Source organism: Sarcophilus harrisii, chromosome 4, assembly GCF_902635505.1.
Source record: "Sarcophilus harrisii chromosome 4, mSarHar1.11, whole genome shotgun sequence".
Taxonomy (NCBI): domain Eukaryota; kingdom Metazoa; phylum Chordata; class Mammalia; order Dasyuromorphia; family Dasyuridae; genus Sarcophilus; species Sarcophilus harrisii.
This window is the reverse complement of record NC_045429.1, coordinates 116,844,660-116,864,153: the sequence shown is the minus strand read 5'-3', so window position 1 is coordinate 116,864,153 and position 19,494 is coordinate 116,844,660. Positions and strand designations below refer to the sequence as shown.

General features: G+C 32.0%; 1 protein-coding gene across 2 annotated transcripts in view; it reads left to right on the top strand.

Moving 5' to 3' along the window:
- The window catches only part of RAB3GAP2 (RAB3 GTPase activating non-catalytic protein subunit 2), a 122,860-nt gene that overhangs the window by 34,350 nt on the left and 69,016 nt on the right, over positions 1-19,494 (top strand). For both annotated transcript variants that reach the window (XM_031937392.1, XM_012547889.3), the window contains exons 4-9: positions 13,026-13,107; positions 14,776-14,823; positions 14,903-14,978; positions 15,313-15,414; positions 17,473-17,572; positions 18,900-18,998. In XM_031937392.1, coding sequence (XP_031793252.1) covers positions 13,026-13,107; positions 14,776-14,823; positions 14,903-14,978; positions 15,313-15,414; positions 17,473-17,572; positions 18,900-18,998 — 507 coding nt within the window. The remainder of the gene's footprint in view (positions 1-13,025; positions 13,108-14,775; positions 14,824-14,902; positions 14,979-15,312; positions 15,415-17,472; positions 17,573-18,899; positions 18,999-19,494) is intronic.

Here is a 19,494-nt window from a genome sequence, read left to right as displayed (position 1 = left end):
CTGCATTTATTGAAATAATCATATGATTTTTGTTAATTTGGTTATTGATATTGATAAAGTGCTAATAGTTTTTTTAATATTGAATCAACCCTGCATTTTTGGTATAAATCCTATTTGGTCATGGTATATTATCCTAGGGGTGATTTAAGATTTTTGCATCAATATTCATTAGGGAGATTGGTCTATAATTTTCTTTCTCTGTGTTCATCCTATCTGGTTTAGATATCATTACCATGTCTTACCCTTTGATCCAGCAGTGTTACTACTGGGATTATATCCCAAAGAGATTATAAAGAAGGGAAAGGGACCTGTATGTGCACGAATGTTTGTGGCAGCCCTTTTTGTAGTGGCTAGAAACTGGAAACTGAATGGATGTCCATCAGTTGGAGAATGGCTGAATAAATTGTGGTATATGAAAATTATGGAATATTACTGTTCTGTAAGAAATGACCAACAGGATGATTTCAGAAAGGCCTGGAGAGACTTACACGAACTGATGCTGAGTGAAATGAGCAGGACCAGGAGATCATTATATACTTCAACAACAATACTAGATGATGACTAGTCCTGATGGATCAGGCCATCCTCAGCAACAAGATCAACCAAATCATTTCTAATGGAGCAGTAATGAACTGAACTAACTATACCCAGAAAAAGAACTCTGGGAGATGACTAAAACCATTACATTGAATTCCCAGTCCCTATATTTATGCACACCTGCATCTTTGATTTCCTTCACAAGCTAATTGTACAATAATTCAGAGTCTGATTCTTTTGTACAGCAAAATAATGTTTTGGTCATGTATACTTATTGTGTATCTAAGTTATATTTTAATATATTTAACATCTACTGGTCATCCTGCCATCTAGGGAGGTGGGGGGTAAGAGGTGAAAAATTGGAACAAGAGGTTTGGCAATTGTTAATGCTGTAAAGTTACCCATGTATATATCCTGTAAATTAAAGGCTATTAAATAAAAAAAAAAAAAAAATTAAAAAAAAAAAAAAAAGATATCATTACCATGTCTGTGTCATAAAAGGAATTTGGTAGGAGTCCTTCATTCCCTATTTTTAAATAGTTTATATAGTATTGGAGTTAATTGTTCTTTAAATGTTTGGTAGAATTCACATGTAAATCCATCTGGTCCTGGGGATTTTTCTTAGGGAGTTGATTAATAGCTTGTTCTATTTCTTTTTCTAAAATGGGATTATTTAAGTAATTTGTTTCCTCTTTTGTTAATCTGGGCAGTCTATATTTTTGTAAGTATTCCTCCATTTCACTTAGGTTGTCAAATTTATTGGCATAAAGTTGGGCAAAATAACTCCTAATTATTGCTCTAATTTCCTCTTCATTAGTGGAAGTTCTCCCTTTTCATTTTTGAGACTAACAATTTGATTTTCCTCTTTATTTTTTCTAATCAAATTAACTAAATGTTTATCTATTTTGTTGGGTTTTTTTATAAAACCAACTCTTAGTTTTATTAATTCAATTTTTTTTTTTTTACTTTCAATTTTATTAATCCTTTTATTTTTAGAATTTCAAGTTTGGTATTTTATTAGGGATTTTTAATTTGTTCTTTTTCTAGCTTTTTAGCGCCCAAATTTTGATCCCTTTTTCTATTTTTAAAAAGCATTGGGAGATAAAAATTTCCCTTATAACCATTTCTCTAAAAATTTTGGATTGGTTTTATTATTGTCATTTTTTGGATGAAATTTTATTGGGTCTTGATTTGTTTTCACCCACCATTCTTTAGGATAGATTTGTTTCAATTACTTTTGGCTGTTTTCCAATGGCCTTTTAGAATGGATTTTTATTGATCTGATCTGAAAAAATGCAGTTACTATTTCTGCCTTTTCTTTTGATTTTGGTCTTTTTTTTGTATAGGTTCCATGAACTGCCGGGAAAGTGTATCCCTTTTCGTTCCATTCAGTTTTCTTAAAAAACTATAAACTAACTTTCTATTATTCTTTTACCTTTGCTTCTTTCTTATTTATTTTGTGGTTTGTTTATCAGTTCTGGGGAGGAAAGTTTAGATTCCCATGTTATAGTTTTGTTTTTATTTCTTTTGGCCTCAATTCTTTAAGGGCTCCCTTTCCCTTGGGCATATATGTTTAGTATTGTTATTCATTATTCTTATTACCCTTTTTAGTAAGATATAGTTTCCTTGTTTATCTCTTTTAATTAGATCAATTTTTCCTTTTGCTTGATCTGAGATCAGGAGGGCTAGCCCTGCTTTTTTATTCCCAAGCATATTAATTTGCTAATTTTTATCTTTACTCTGTATGTATCCTGCTTTCAATGAGTTTCTTTAAAAAATATTGTAGGATTTGGCAACCATTCATCCCAAACTTTTAAATTCTTCAATTCCTTTACAAAAACTACAACTTTTTCCTGCCATTTTAATGAATATTATCTTTCTTTTCCTTTTCCTCTTTCCCTCCTCCCCATTTTTTTCTTTAACCATCCCCCTTTGGCATCCCCCCCTTATTTTTCCCAAATTTTTTTTTTTCCCCTATTTCCCACCTTCCCCTTTTCCCTCCCACTTTTTATAAGGGGGGAAGTTTTAAAGGAAACCAAATTCTATTTTTTTCTTTGACCAAATCTGATAAAAAAACCAAATGTTCATCCCCTTTCCTTTTCCCCCTCAATTATAGTAGGTTTTCTTTGCCTCTTTCCGAGATATAACTTCCTTCCTTTTATTTCCACTTTACCTTTTTTCTAGTTTCCACCTCTAGTTTCTTTTTTATATTGTAAGAGAGTTTTGTTAAGGTGGGTATTGTTATTGGAATTATTGTAGTAGTAAGGATGTTCGTTATTAGGAGGAAGCCTGCGAAGATACTTCCAAGGGCTAGTCGTATAACGGGGTTAATCATGTTTGGGTTATCTTCTGTTAAAATAAAAAAATAGGTAAAAAAGGTAGGAATCGGGATTCTTTTAGGAGGGCAAAGTGGATTACTCGCATGCTGTATAAGGCTTAATGTAAGTATTGTAAAATCGAATGTGCTCTCTATGTAGACCCATAATAGAAAAACAGTTTTCAAGAGTTCTTTTCTTTTTATCTTTTTATGCTTCTCTTGAGTTCCATATTTGGAGGTCAGCTTTTTTGTTTAGCTCTGGTCTTTTCATCAGAAATAAATGGAATTTCCTGTTTCATTAAATATCCATCTTCTTCCCTGAAAGAAAATACTCAGTTTAGTGGAGTAATTTATTCTTGACTACATTCCAAGTTCCTTTGCCTTTCAGAATATCAGATTACAGGCCCTTCAATCCTTTAAGATGGAAGCTGCTAGATCCTGGGTAATTCTTATTGTGGCTCTTCAATATCTGAATTGTTTCTTTCTGGTTGCTTGTAATATTTTTTCCTTGGTTGGATAGTTCTGAAATTTAGTCACAATATTCTTGGAGTTTTAATCTTGGGATCTCTTTCAGGAGGTGTTCGGTGAATTTTTTCAATAGCTATTTTACCTTCTGATTCTATGAAATCCAGGCAGTTCTCTTTGATTATTTCCTGAAAAATAGTGTCTGTGCCCTTTTTTCATCATGGTTTTCAGGGAGTCCAATAATCTTTAGATTGTCTTTCTATTTTCCAGGTCAGTTGTTTTCCCATTTAGGCATTTTACATTTTTTTTCTATTTTTTTCATTTTTTTTGATTTTGCTTGAGTGATTTTTGTTGTTTCATTGAGTCATTCATTTCCGTTTGTTCAATTCTGATTTTTAGAGAATTATTTTCATTTACTTTTTTTTTTTTTACTTCTTTTTGTATTTGTTCAATTGAATTTTTAGATGAATTGTTTTGTTCTATGGAATTTTTTTAAGTTATTTTCTTTTTCCATTTCACAGATTTTGTTTTTCTGAGAGTTGTTTTTTTTTTTTTCATTTTGTCAAATCTATTTTTTAATGAGTTATATGTTTTTCTACTTCACTAAGTCTATTTTGTGTTGCCTTTTCCAAACCCTCTTGCAAAGTTTTAATTTCCTTTCCCCATTTTTTTTCTAGCTCTCTTTTAAGCTCCTTTTTAATTTCTTCTAGAAGAGCCTTGTGTGATGGGAACCAATGTATACCACCTTTTGGGGCTTCATCTAGAGATGATTTGCTTTCAGTCTCCTCAGGGTTTGAAATCTGTTCTTCTCTTTTACCATAAAAACTATCTATGGTTAGAGTTCTTTTTGCTTTTTTATTCATTTTGTTTTAAGTTGAGATCTGTTTTTAGGGAAAGGGGGGTTGTCCAAGCTTCCTCTACAAGTGGCCTGGGGAGTAGCTGCACTGGGTCAATGTTTACTGCCTTCCAGTGCTGGGTGGGTGTGGCCAGGTTCTGTGAGATTCTGGTATTTAAGGGTTCACTCTTTACTTTTGTGTTTGTATTGGGTGTTTTATAACTTCTCTGCTGACCTACTGGCTTGCAACCAGGGCAGAGTAACCAACACTGCTGTAGATTCCTCCCCATAGATTCTCCACTGTGTAGAATTCCCACCACCTTGATCCTAAACAGCCTGCACTGGTGTCTGTGCTTGCCCTGCTTGCACTTGACCCACCTCCCCCTGTGCCAGATTGAAACAGACCTTTTCTAGGGATCTTCGAAATTATCTTCTGCTGGTAATTTATTGCACTCTGAATATTTGTGGATTCTGCCAGTCCAGAATTAATTCAGAGGCTGGATTTGCTAATTAATCTGAGGGTCATGGGAGAATATCAGAAAGAAGTGTGTGTCCCTTCTGCCATCATGACTCCACGCTTCTCCCTCTCCACTCCTCCCCCCCCCCCCCCCCCCCCCCAATTCAAATCCTTTTTGATACTTATTAGCTCTTTGACTCTGGCCAATTTCCTTATCTGTAATAGGGAGATAATAATACGTGTACTACCTGTCTCAAAAAAGTTATTGTGATGAAAACTTTGTATAAACCTTATAGTATAGTGTATCCTATCACCATCATCATCATCATTATTATCAAAATTAATTAACAACAGTATATGCTGTGGAACTACTAACACAGCTCCCATTTATACTTGCCAGTCTGTTGAGTCCTTAGTTGGGTCCTCAAAAAGCAGTTGCCACATCTTCTCTTGTATCCACGGGACCCTTAGAGGCAATTTTTGTAATTCTGTAGTTTCAAGAACCCCTACCAATATGCATTCTTCTACCATTATTTTATATCAGTAGCCAATTAGCCTTAATTAGCTTTCAGAAAAGGAGTATTTACTAACATATAATACCTTTCTGTCTTCCCCTCTACCCACATACATATCTTTTTCCACTATTGTGGAGGGTTAAAGAGGGTTCTTAGCTAAAATGTGGCAAAAGAGTAACTCAAAATTACTTGTGCTGAAACTCCTGTTTGGAGAGTTATTCATAAAATTTTGCTTAGGAGTAGACAAGAAGTCAGATGTTTTCTATCCTTTCTTTGCTTCAAATGATTGATTTCCTCACAGGGACATAGCTAACTTCTCTCTTTTCCAGCCAAATGTTTTAATTGTTCAATTTCCAACATGACTTCTATTTTTAAAAGATCTGCAGAACATGATTTGATCTCCCCAGCAAATGCCAGCACACTTCTTGTAAAGCACCATTCCGTTTTATTCAATGACTTTCAGGTATTTATGAATGTAATCACATTTTATTGATTGGTTGATTGATTGGTTTTAATAATGATGTCTGGGTCTTGGTCACACCTAGTTCATTCCTCTGACTTATTGACTGAATATGTAGGGACATCTTTACCTGATAAAGACAAGCATTGTTTTTAATTGTTCTAAATGTGATAAGGTGATTGATCAATTCTGGTTTTTTTTCCTTTTTTTTTTTTTTTTTTTTTAATAATTTCGGGGTTTGCCAGAGTTTTTTGTAAGCACTAAAAAAAATTAGTAGTCCATTATAACTTTGTAAAATAATGTTGATTTGTTAAATTGTATCACCATGCACTTAGAAATAAAGAAAGATGATAACTATTAAATTTAATTACAAATTGTATTTCATCAATTTTTTCCCTGAGATTCAACAATATAGGGCACCAGGGAAGGCCTTCAAAAAAGAACAAAAGTTTCACAATTCACTGTAAAGCTATCCGGGATTTGAGACTACAGACTTTACCAAATATACTTCAAAAGATTAGCTGAGGATAGCAGTCATTAATTTGGGAAAATAAGAGTAATGTCCTAGATTACTACTTCATAATTACAGAGACCCTTGATTTCTTGATTTGAATTAGTCAGAGAAATGAACTAAGTGTGAAGGAAGTCTAGACATTATTCATAGGACTCATCATCAAAGACTTTTAAGTAAGTATAGAAGAAGTCCTTGATTAATTTGGAAAGAATGAAGGCCATTGAATAAATGAAATGATGCTACAGAGGAATTGCATTAGAATTGGCTGAAGAAACTCAATATGCCCTAAGAGTTTTGTATAAAATAGCTAAGAGTTTTGTATTCAGGAATTTTCATTGGCAAGCTTGTTGACTTTTAGCCAACCCCTGGAGTAGATACTGTTCTGGAGGCCAGAGAAGAATATAAAGAGAAAGAGAGACTTTGTACTTTGTAAGATGGCAAACAGAAAACTGCAGAATTCCTTTGATTCTACACGTACTTACAGGAAAGTGTGTCTTATTTTCTGAAGGAATATTTTATACCCAACTGTTCTTTCTATTCAACCTTAGTAATTGCCCCTAATTAAAAGCTAATTAAATTGGCTTGAATAATTAATATAAAGTGAATATGGAAGAAGAAAAAACTGTTAGGGGCTCATGAGCTATAGCAGTAGAAAGAAACTCCAACAATTTCATGATCCCCTAGAGCCCTGAAATGAGAAATATCAACTGTTTACTGAGACCTAATCTGCTAGTAGACATAGGAATTGAGAAAGTAGAATATATTCAACGTTTATGGCACATATCTATAAATATGAATTATTATTAACCACTTCATCTTGAGGAAAACATGGTAGAAAAGAATGAATTTGCACTAGTCCGTTGATGTATAATTATTTTGGATGTCATGATTATTTTTAAAAATTACATGGAACTATATATAAAAATATTAACTAATCAGGAATTTTCAGATTTACAAATTGCTTTGTATATTGAAATGTTATATAAATATGTTATTAGTAAAGTGTGCCTATTTACAAATGACATTATGCTGATTATAAAACATTGTCAAGCTCCATGGAGATTTGTATGCCCTCAAGAGTTTGGCCTGACAAACAACAGAAGAAATACCCAAGAGATGAAGAATAGCTATTACTCATATTGGGACAGGTAATTTGATGGACAATCTATACAGTATATTGTAGTAGGTAAAGACTGGAGTATAGGCCAGAAGAGCAGTGACCACGCCTCTCCCTGGATCACACCACCTTGGAAGCACTGAAAACTGACGGAATTAGTTCTAAAAACAGCAACAGAAAAATTCTGAAGCTTGTAACAATGCCCCCTTGATTGTGATAGCAGAATGCAACTTTAACATAAAATTAAAAGTCAAGAGATAAGTTGGGAAAAAAACAAAGCCAACAACAACAAAAAATAACTGAACATTAAAAAGCTACTATAGTGACAGGGAAGATGGACAGAAACTCAGAAGACAATGATGTCTAAATAGCTACAAGCAAAGCCTCAAAGAAAAATGCTAGTTGGACCCAATCTTTAAAAAAAAAGTTCCTGAAAGAGTTAAAAGAGATAAGAGTGGTAGAGGGAAAAAAACAAAACAAAATGCAAAATTGGCCTAGTGATAAAAGAGGCACAAAAATCTCGCAGGAGGCGAGAGGAGGGAGCCAGATGGGGATGACAACAGAAAAAGGCAAAATTGGCCACATGGAAAAAGCTGTACAGAAATTGACCGAAGAAAATAGTTCCTTAAAAATTAAAATTTGTCAAGTGGAAGCTCATGACTCCGTTGGACAACCAGAAACAATAAAACAATCAAAAGAATGAAAAAATAAAAGGAAGTGTGAAATGTCTTATCAGAAAAACAATTGACCTGGAAAACAAATCAAAGAGAGACAACGTAAGAATTTCCTGAAAACCATGTTAAAAGAAAAATAGACATCATATTTCAAGAAAATGTCAAAGAAAACACTTCTGATAGCTTAGATATGAAGGTAAATTAGAAATGGAAAGAATACACTAATCACCTCCTGAAGGAGATCCCCATATGAAAACTGCCAACAATATTCATTCATATTCAAAGTTCCCAGGTTGAGAAGAAAATATTGTGAGCAGCCAGAAGAAAAAACAGTTCAAATGTTGTAGAACCACTATTGAAATCACACCAAATTTAGGAGCTTTCACTTTAAAATAAGCAAAGAGTTTGGAATATGATATTCTGGAGGGTAAAAAAGTGACAATTACCACAAAGAATCATCAATCCAGCAAAACAAAGTCTCCTTCACAGAAGCAAAAAAAAAAAAAAAAAAAAAAAAAGATTTAATGAAATAGAGGACTTTCAAGCATTCTTGATGAAAAGACCAGAACTGAATAGAAAACTTGACATTCAAATATAAGATTCAAGAGAAGCATAAAAAGTAGACAAAAAAGAGAAAGCCTAAGGGACTCAATAAGGTTAAACTATTTACATTATTATATGGCAAGATGGTACTTATAACTCCTAAGAACTTTCTTTTTATTAGGGTAGTTAGGAGAATATATCGATGCTGTTGATATTAGTTGATTATGATGAGATGATTTGGGGAAAAAATTGAAAGGGTAAGAAAGAGGGATGCTTGGGAGAAGGGGGAAAGGAGAGGTATAATGGGGAAAATTATTTCATATAAAAGAGGCTCCCAAGGAAGAGCTTTTGCAGTGGAGGGGGAAATAGTGATGGTGGGAGAGGCGGTCAATACTTGAAACTCACTCTGATTGTAATTGGTTCCAAGAGAAATAATATATACACTCAGGTATAGATATATAACTTATCCAATAGGGAAATAGGAGAGGAAGAGATGAGAAAAAGGGGTAGTGATAGTAAAAGAGAAGGCAAATAAAAGAAAGCAGTGGTCAAAAGCAAAACAGACTTTTTTGTTGTTTTTTGCTGAGGCAATTGGGGTTCAATGACTTGCCCAGGGTCACACAGCTGGGCAGTGTCTGAGACTAGATTTGAACTCAGTTTCGACTAGATTTGAACTCACTTTCTCCTGACTTCAAGGCTGGTACTCTATCCACTACACCACCTAGCTGCCCCTTAAAACAGACTTTTAAAGAGGGACAAGATAAAACAGAAAGAATGAGAGAATGATCAATGGGGGAACCAGCTGTGAATATGAATAAGATGAACTTACCCATAAAATGGAAGTGGATAAGAAGGAGGGATTAGAAATCAAAATCTAGCAATATGTTGTTTACAGAAAACACACTTGAAACTGAGACACAAAGTAAAAATAAGGGGCGAGGGCAGGATCTGTTATGCTATAGCTGAGGTAAAAAAGAAAATGAAGCAGTAGCAGTCTCCTCCCCATCCTCAAACCCCCTATAGCAAAAAAAAAAAAAAAAAAAAAAAAAAAAACCACCTCCAGTAAAAAGAGATAAACAGGAAACTTCATTTTGCTAAAAGATACTTTAGATGTTGAAGTATATCTGTCTACTATGCACCACCTCTCTGCCCCCTGTTCCCCAAATAGCATAGTGTTCAAATTCTTAAAGGAAAAGTTAAATGAATTGCAGAAGGAAATAAACAATTAAATTATATAAGTGGGAAACCTCAACTCTTCCTTCTCAGAACTAGATAAATCTAACCATAAAATAAATAAGAAAGATAAATATGATAGATCTCTGAAGAAAACTGAATGGAAATTGACCATATATTGAGACATTTAAAAAGCTCATAAATATAAGAAAGCAGAAATATCAAATGTATTCTTTTCAGACAGCAATGCAATAAAAATCACATTAAGTAAAGGACAATAAAAAAACATAGAATAAAAATTAACTGGAAAGTAATCCCCATAGAAACAATCAATTATTTCATTAAGAAGGCTAACAACAGTGAGACCAATATTCCACAATTTGTGAGATGCGGCCAAAATACTACTTAAGGGAAATTTTATATCTCTAAATGCTTCCATCTATAAAATAGAAAAGAGCAGATCAATAAATTAGCAATGCAATTTTTAAAAATTAGAAAAAAGGAACAAATTTGAAATCCTAAATTAAACACCAAATTAGAAGTTCTTAAAATCAAAGGAGAGATGAATAAAATTAAAAAGTTAAAAAAAAAACACAAAACATTGAATTAATCAATAAAACTAGGACTTGGTTTTAAGGGGAAAAAATAAAATAAACAGATGGTTAATTTGATGTAAAAAATAAAAAGAAGATCAAATTACCAGTTTCAAAAATGAAAAGGGTGAACATGCCATTAAGGAAGAGGAAATTAAAGCAATTATTATGGGCCATATAATCCTATCTTAAAAAAAGAAATTAAATAAGACATCAATGAGCTCCCTTAAAAAAAATCTCAGGACCAGATGGATTCAAAAATGAATTCTACTCTTTGAAGAACAATTAATTTCAATACTGTATAAATTATTTGATAAAACAGATAGAGAATCCTACCAGATTTCTTTTACAACACAAATAAGGTGCTGATACCTAAACTAGGAAAACCAAAAACAGAGGAAAAAAAATATATTGAAAATTTCCATAATGAACATTGATGCAAAAATTTTAAATTTGAATCCAGACTATTCATACCATTCATGTTATTCTCCATATATATATATATATATATATATATATATATATATATATACACACACACACATACAACCCACCTTCCAAATTAGTTGAATCTAAATGAGGCCTTTACAGATTACCTTAGTTGTGAATAATTATTTTATGTTTACTTTGGATATATTTTGTAATTACTTGAGTTTGTATATGTTTTATCCTTCTAGGAGAATATAAGCTCCTTGAGGTCAGAGATTTTCATTTTTATTTTAGTAAATCTGGTACCTACCCAATCTCAACACATAGTTGGTGCTTAATAAATTCTTGTTGAATTAAAATATTAGAAAAAAGGAGTTAATTATTTGTATTTTTTAATAGTAGGATATAATTTACATTTAGGATAAAGATTGGAATTGAGGTTTTTTTTTTTAAATCAGTTTCTGCCTTATGCCATTGCTAAATTTAGAATTTAACTGTAGTTATTTGTATTTTTTTAAAAAATATTACTAGTGCTATTGAATATATTACGTGTATCTGGACTGAGTAGCTTCTGACACATGTGGTTTCCATGAAAATGATTGTCTTTACAGTCTTTACCCCTAAATCTAATGGATTTTCTTTTCTCATTCCCTGTGACATATTTGACTTTTGATCCTTTTTCTGTTGGTTTTTATGATACTATGCTTTGTGAATCATTTCCTTTTGGACTGATATTTTACTAGATTTTTCTTCTTTCTTCAGTCAATATGTGTTTTATGAGACTCTGTTTTCAGCATTCTCTTGGTGATTTTATTTATTACCACAACTTCAGTTAATTCTTGATGTGAAGTTTCTAGCTCCCATATTTCTATCTTCACTTTCAATCTTTCCTTAAAATCTGGCCTTAAGTTTTTAACTGCTACTTTAGATACATATACTTAAATCAATGGCTGATATATTACATTTACTATATCCAAAACTGAGTCATTTTCACATCCAGAATATGTTCTTTTTTCTAAATTATGAAGCTCCATAACTGATAGCATTTTCTTATTCAGGGAAAACTTAGGGCCAAAACTTAGTCATTTTCTGTTCCTCCCTCTTTTACATTCAGTGACTAGCTTCCTCAATATCCTTTACATCTTCCCCCTATTTTCTACTCACCAGTCTAGTTTAGGCCTTCATTACTTTTTTACTTTCTTACTTCTAATTTGCCTCCTTGTTTCTAGTTTTCCCCATGCCATCAATCTGCACATTACTCAATAATCTTGTGAATAGCTCCAAGTATTTCCTTAAATTCTATCTCTTTATTTCCAAGCTTTCATTCATGTATTTCATCATATTTGGAATACAATTCCATTTTTTTTTCATCTGCTGAAATGATTTCCATTCTTAAAAACTGATTTCAGATGTCATTTCCCTCGTTGGATCTTTGGTATCACTTATAATCCTCTGACATATTTAGCACTTTGTAGTTTTTGTTAAAATTATTTGTTTTTGTCTTCTATACCCTACCATAAATAAATCAATTAACAAATATTTATCAAGCACCTACTCTGTACTAGGTACTATGCTAGGTGCTGAAAATGCAAAGACAAAAATAAAATAGTTCCTCTCCTATGAGGCAACTTATGTATGTTGAAAAGGGGATGGTAAGAAAGGAATTGGTGGCAGTGTAGATAGGATGCTTGACTTGGAGTATGTAGACCTGAATTTAAATTTGGTTTCTAATACTATGTGATCATAGGCTTAACCTCTGTCAGCCTAAAAACTGAGAAGTTTAGCCATGGAAGAGGATGGGCTGTAAACAAGCTGACTAAAGTATGGGTCTCATAGGAGATGGAAAATTTCTAAGAGAGATATTTCATAGCTCACTCAGTTTTATATAGAGCATGAGATAAGCATGAGATAAGACATATCTGGATCCTGTCCCATGGGAGCCAAGTTAACACCTTTCTGCCTCACTTCCTTAGTGGCTTTGCACATTGTGGGAAAGGTCTCATGGAGAGCATGCTGAACTCTGAGTCTGCTTCTCATGGGAACGGAGAGTTCTAAGCTCTGATCTGAACTCTTGGCTTAGATTCTGTTCAAGTACTCTACAATTACCCCAACATATAATGATCTCTGCTGAACTCTTCAAGAAATTATCTGTTCCATGAATTTGGCATGTAATCTGTTGCTTTGTGTAGTTAGTTAAGTCTTTTAATTTTCTGAACTATATTCTAACACCTTAAGAACAGGAATTATATTTCCTCTTTCAACACTACAGAAGAAGCTCAAAAATACCAATGTATTATTTGTAAAAATATTTTGAAGAACAAGAAAAAATTTTAATGAAATATTAATACTTGAGGTTTCATGAGTTTTTATATAGATTGATATCTTGATTTTTTCAGCAAAGTGGAAATACAGTGACAAAGGAAAGGAAGAAATGCAATATGCTGTTGGTTGGAGTGGTTCTCTAAGTGTTGAAGAAGGGTAGGTACCAAGTAATGATCTCTTGTATAAAGAAATAAGTTATTGATGTGAAATTATTGGTTTGATCTACAAAAAATGTATAATAGGTCAAAAAGTACCTATTAATACAACTAGAAAATCCTTGAAATTAATATTAAATTACAACTTTCCTAAAACATTTGTATTTATTTACATTGCCTCATTAGAAAATTTTACTTATGATAAAGAAGAGAATTTGATCTCTTTTGGAATATTCAAAAAAATTTTTGAAGAAATTATGCAAAATCCCTTTTACCATCTAGTATTCATCTAAGAATTCAAGAAATCATTCACTACTCTTTAGGCAAGATATAGAGTAACACCTGAAAAAATATATAGTATCTTTTATTTCTAAAATTTCTAAGTGCTTCAAACTATAGAGGTTACTTTAGTAAATAGATTTCCCCTATAGAATGAAGAATTCTGAACTAATTTCTACCATGGAAGGGAAGGAAGGAGAGAAAAGGAAGAAATGAAGGAATTGGGCATTTTTTAGAAAATGCCTATGTGTTAGACACCATGCAAATAAGTGCTTTACAGATATTAAATAATTTGATACTAAGAACAGTACATATATTAGGTACATGTACATTTATAGTTGAGAAAATGAAACAAGCAGATAAGTGACTTGTACAGAGTCAAGTCTCCTGCTAGTAAAGTTTGTCATGCCATATTTAAATTCAATTCTTCCTGACTTCAGGCCCAGTGTTCTATTTGTGGCATCAAAGTATATAGCTTTTAGCACAGGAAGCCAAGAAACTTCATATTAATTAATTTTACCATGCCTCAAAATTGCCTCTTGGAATTAATTAGGTAATCCCAGAGACTTTCAGTTCAGTTATCAGAAATATAAATTTGTTTTTAAATCAGATACTTTGAATAAATATATTTCATTTCTCTTCTAAATAGTGCACATTGTTTCAATGAATCTTTTGAATTTCCTTTTTCTTTGTGCTGGTGGTAGGCAAAAATGTTCTTGATATTTCTATGTGAGTTAGTAATGAATGAATTAGGCTGGGGTCAGTGAAGGATAAATGAATAAGATGCCCTTTGGAATTTAATGGTTTAATTACCTCTTGCTGCCTGACAGAACCTCAACTTTTTAGAAAATGAGGTGAGTTTCCTTTAGAAATTAGTATGCCTCCTTTATAGTTCTAAGATAGTAGGTGAATCTCATAGGTTTTAAGAGTAGGATTGGGGTATTTCTTGCTTTCTTGCAGATTGATAAGATTTGTGGGGTTGGTCTAGATAGAGAAAAAACAAGATAGTAAATCAAATAGTGTGTATGTATATGGGTGTGTCCCGATTAGTGAGAATGGATCCCACGAAATGTCCACATTATTTAAATTTCCATTGGGCTAAAAGCAATTGCCATATTTCATTCACATAATTATAACTTTGAATAGAAAATTTGAATTTATCACCATTTTGTGTGATTCATTATTAACACTACTTGAGACTTTTGTATGTGACTAATCTTTTCCATCACTCTTTTTAAACCCTTTTTTCAAATTAAGTAAAGCAATGTGCAAATCTTCTTGTACTGTATAAATACTAGTTACCATCACTACTATTACTACTTTTATGAATTGTTTACTTGAAACAACAATCTAGATTTTTAATTTTTATAAAATATGATTTTGTTTTTAGGGAATGTGTAAGTAGTGCCTTGTGTATTCCGTTGGCGAGTCAAAAGAGGTAAGAACAAAGAAAAATATTTTTGTCTTTATCTTAGTTTATAGGATATTAAATTTTTGTGATATTTTGGTTGCAACAGGAGTTCTACTGGGCGTCCTGACTGGACTTGCATTGTGGTGGGCTTTACTTCTGGTTATGTTCGATTCTATACTGAGGTGAGTTATTTATTCGTAACATTACTTTGACTCTTCTTGAGAAGTATCAGATTGATTGTCTTAAATATTTTTATATTAACTAATAAATAACCTAATCATTTGATGAGAAAGTGTAGAGATTCTAAGTAGCCAATGGGACAAATAGTTATTAAAAGGACAAGGATTTAAGAATTTCCACATAGTTGCTCTAATTTAATGGAGGAAAGGAAAGTATAGGAGGAAGGAGGAAGAACTAGAGTGAAGGGAAAGGTTTGACCTCTTAAATGTTCTTTATAAGCATGGATTATTTTTAAAATGGGATTAAGTATTTATATCTATTATGATTTCCTTCTAGAGTGGTGTATTGTTGCTTGCACAACTTTTGAATGAAGATCCTGTACTACAGCTAAAGTGCAGGACTTATGAAATCCCAAGGCATCCCGGAGTTACAGAGCAGGTTAGCAGATTAAAAAAAAAACAACCAACCAAAACCAAAAGAACTAATGATGTTTGTCTAGAATACTTCCTTATTCTTTTGCAGAAACAAAATTTAGAATTTTCCTGCAGATGACAAAACTATTTCAAACTCGAACTATAATATCTTCACAATTAAATACTGAAAATTTCAGGCTTGCTTCTCTTTGTTTAGTGGAGTATCATGTTTTTAGGTATACTCAACTTTTTATTATTTGTAACATTTAATAATTATTCAATTCCCCAAGGGAAATAGTAGCTTTAATTATAGAACATATTTACATCCTTTTTTCTCTCAATTTTCTTTTGTGGCAAAAGTTGTCAAGTAAAGTTATCCTTAGAAAAGGGAAAGAGATTTCCCATAATAATAGCATCAATAGCACATTATATAGCTATACCTATATATACAAATATATTGGTCCATAATAGCATAATAATATTGTCACATCTCAATGATAAAGTATTTGTTGAGCAATCTAAGATATATAATGTTTTTGGAAGATGAAATGCACAAAATAAGAATTTTTGTACCAAATATCTGGAATTATAGATTATAAAAAATACCTCATGTCAAGTTCAGCTCTTTGAAGGCAAACTAATTAATCAAATAGAGATTTTTTTTTACTATTCCATTTGTAGGACTATCCCCAGAGACATATATTCCATGTCTTGTCTTATTAGATGGTAACATTATATCATCACTGTCAAAGTGCTATAGTAGGTCCAAAAAGAATAAAAAATTACAATCTTGCTTATTAAGGTTATCGCAACATATTTGGAGAGAGATTATCTATGTGTGTGTGTATGTGTGTATACATGTGTATATATAAAAATAAATCAACAAAAATATAAAATAGTATATTAGTTGCTGCATCTAAAATTTGAATAGAAAAAGAGGAAGCAATTATAGTTAAGAGAAATAGCATTAAGGAAGAAATGGATCATGTTATGTTCTTGGGAAGGTAAAGAACAATCTTAGCTAGAATAGGAGATGGTATTGTATGTATATGTGTTAGAAGCATACAAATTTATATACATATATGTACATCAAATACACATATACTCGTGTATATGTGTATACACACACACGTGCATACACACATATAGGTAGAAGTGAGAGCTAAGATTCAAGATATTTAATTATTGTGGTATAGAAAGTCAAATAGAGAAGTTTAGAAATTTAGATGTGATATAGGAGTCAATAGGGATCCTTTTGAAAGAATTCCCAAAAGAACAGTGATATGACAAAATTTATGTAATGGGAAAATCTGTAAAGGGAAGATCAGCTGAATTTAGCAGTTATGTGTAGAATAGGCTGATAAGGGACTGGAATCAGGGCTAGCAATTCAGTGTTTAACACCAGCATTAGAGATGCAAATAGGAAGAAAATCAGATTATTTTAGAGTAGAGTTTGTGGAAAGTGGAACAGAGTAATACTAAATATGCAGAAATGTACTAAAGTATGCAAGGAAAATATTAAAATCATAGAATCATAAGTTTAGATCTACAAAAGATCTTAGAGGCTATGTAGTCCAATGCCATTCTAGGCAAGGAAATTTAGACTTATGGAGAATGAAGGTGATTGTACTTGCTGATAAGGAAATTATTGATAGTGATCATTTTGAAAGAATAATTTCATTAGTGATAATGATGTGAGAGATATATAATAATAACAATAGATAATGCCATAGATTTGGGAGTAAATGAATATTAAGGAAATCATGCCTTTAGTTTTCCACATTTGATTAAAATAAATGTAAACAAAGATTTTAAAAATTGCCCATCTAAGGCCAGATTCATCATAAATATGAAAACTTATATTTGTCTAGAATGTTAAAGCATTGGCCAAAAATCTTTAGGAAAATTTTCTATTTGTTTTCGTTGTTTATCTTCCTGATACTTTTTGTTTTCAAACCTGAGAATTAGTTGTTTAACCTTGTTTGTTTTCCTAGATTATTCAGGACATTTAAGTGCAATAAATACAAAGATCAGATGTGACCATGTTGAAAACTGACTCTTTTTTTCCTTGTTCACTGAAAAGAATGAAGAGTTGAGTATCTTATATCCTGCTGCTATTGTGACTATTGATGGATTCAGCCTTTTTCAGTCCCTTCGTGCTTGTCGAAATCAGGTAGCAAAAGGTAAAGTTATGATAAGAAACTGCAGTGTTAATAATTCTAATTTTAATCATACTTATTTTTAGCATAATAAAAAGAATTTCAAAGACTTCTGCACTGGGAAACATTTTAGGAACTCTTACATCTGCTTTCTCTCTTCTGGACCCCAAATTTCAGATTACAGTATTTTTCTGTAAAATATTTCAACACACTTCTCTTCTTTGACTTCAGTTATTTTTTATAATAAATCTTATATAATAAAAGTCACCTTAATTCATACATGAATTTTAGAACATTGTTATTTATTAGCAGTAAAGTCAAAGGATTTGTTTTTAGTTGGAAATAAGTTTCTAGGAAGTATACTATCATGTTTTTATTTCATATTGTTATAGTCCTTGCTACTTGAAATATCTAGATTCTAATGTAGTAAATGTAATTTATTTGGTGAAACTATACACTTTTCTTTGAAAGAAATATAGTTGCTTTTAGTTCTGAATTGCACTGACTATGCTTTTAGTTATTTATCTGCATTGTGGATCATGTTCAGTTGATGATATGGAAAAATAAATCCATTTTCTTGACTTTATTCATCATGCATTTAAAAATTGGGTTTTATTTTTCTTTTACTAAGGTAATTTTCTTAGCTTTATAGAGGAAATTGAATGAGAATTTAACTGTATTGTAATATGTGACCTAGTGGTTAGCTGATCCAATCATTTAGCAATCATTTAGTAAATATTTACCATGCCTGGGGCATTATGTGAGACAACTGTAAATAACTATAGGAACAAGATTTTGTCTGAATAGAAAGGGGATGCATTAGCAGTGGAGTGGTAGATGAAGGGGAACAGGGAGCTTTTGCAAGATTTCCATTATATAAGGTGATGACCATAACATTGAATTTTATTCTTTCTTTACCTTCTACTGTGCTTTAGATGGAATTATTCATGTTAGAGCTTCTTTGTCATTCACTCATTCTAATATTGCTATTAACATCTGTATCTACCAGATTGACAGAAGTTAATAACTGTGTTTTAATTTCTATTGTATGTGTTTTAACACTTTCCTGAATGCATTAAAACTCGTGATCTGCTATTAATTTAATGTTCTTTAATGTTCTTGTCTTTAATGTTCTGTCTTTAATGTTCTATTTTATATATTCTTCATTAAAGATAGTAAATCAGTTCACAATTATATTTTTTGCTTCCTTGCTGTAGTTAACAATTTTAAAAAAACAAATTGAGTGATTTCATTTTGGTTTTACATGGTAAAAAAATTTTAGTTGAATTTTGACAATTTGGGAAGAAAATAAAAAACAATTTCATAGCATCTGTAAATCTTAATTCTACAGCTGCAGCATCGGGTAATGAAAACATACAGCCACCACCTTTAGCTTATAAGAAATGGGGTCTCCAGGATATTGATACCATAATTGATCATGCAAGTATTGGTAAGCATTAACATTTGAATTTTTAAAAATTACTTTAGTAGTATTTATCTAGAAGTTCTATGGACACCAAGAAAGATAAAAGAATTGCCTGCTTTCAAGGACTTTTAGTCTACTGGGGAAGACAACATGTGAGTTATTATATAAGATATATACAAAGTAGAAGGTACTCTTAAAAGGGAAGGGTTTAGCACCTGAATATTACTGGGTTAAGGCCTTCTATGGAAAATAGTATGTAAGCTGAGTCGTGAAGAAGTCTGGAAAGTTTAGAGATAAGATAAGGAGGCCTAGCTGTTTAGGTGTGAGGAATACAAGAACCAAGACCAAAAGATGGGAACTAAAGTTTTATATGTGAGAAACAGCAAGGAAACCGGTCACCAGAGCTGGATCATAAAAGAGTATGAAGGGGAACAAATGGGGGAAAAATTGGAAAAAGGAGAAAAGAACAAGTTATAGAAGGTCTTTAAGTGCCAAATAAAGAATTTTACATTTGATCCTA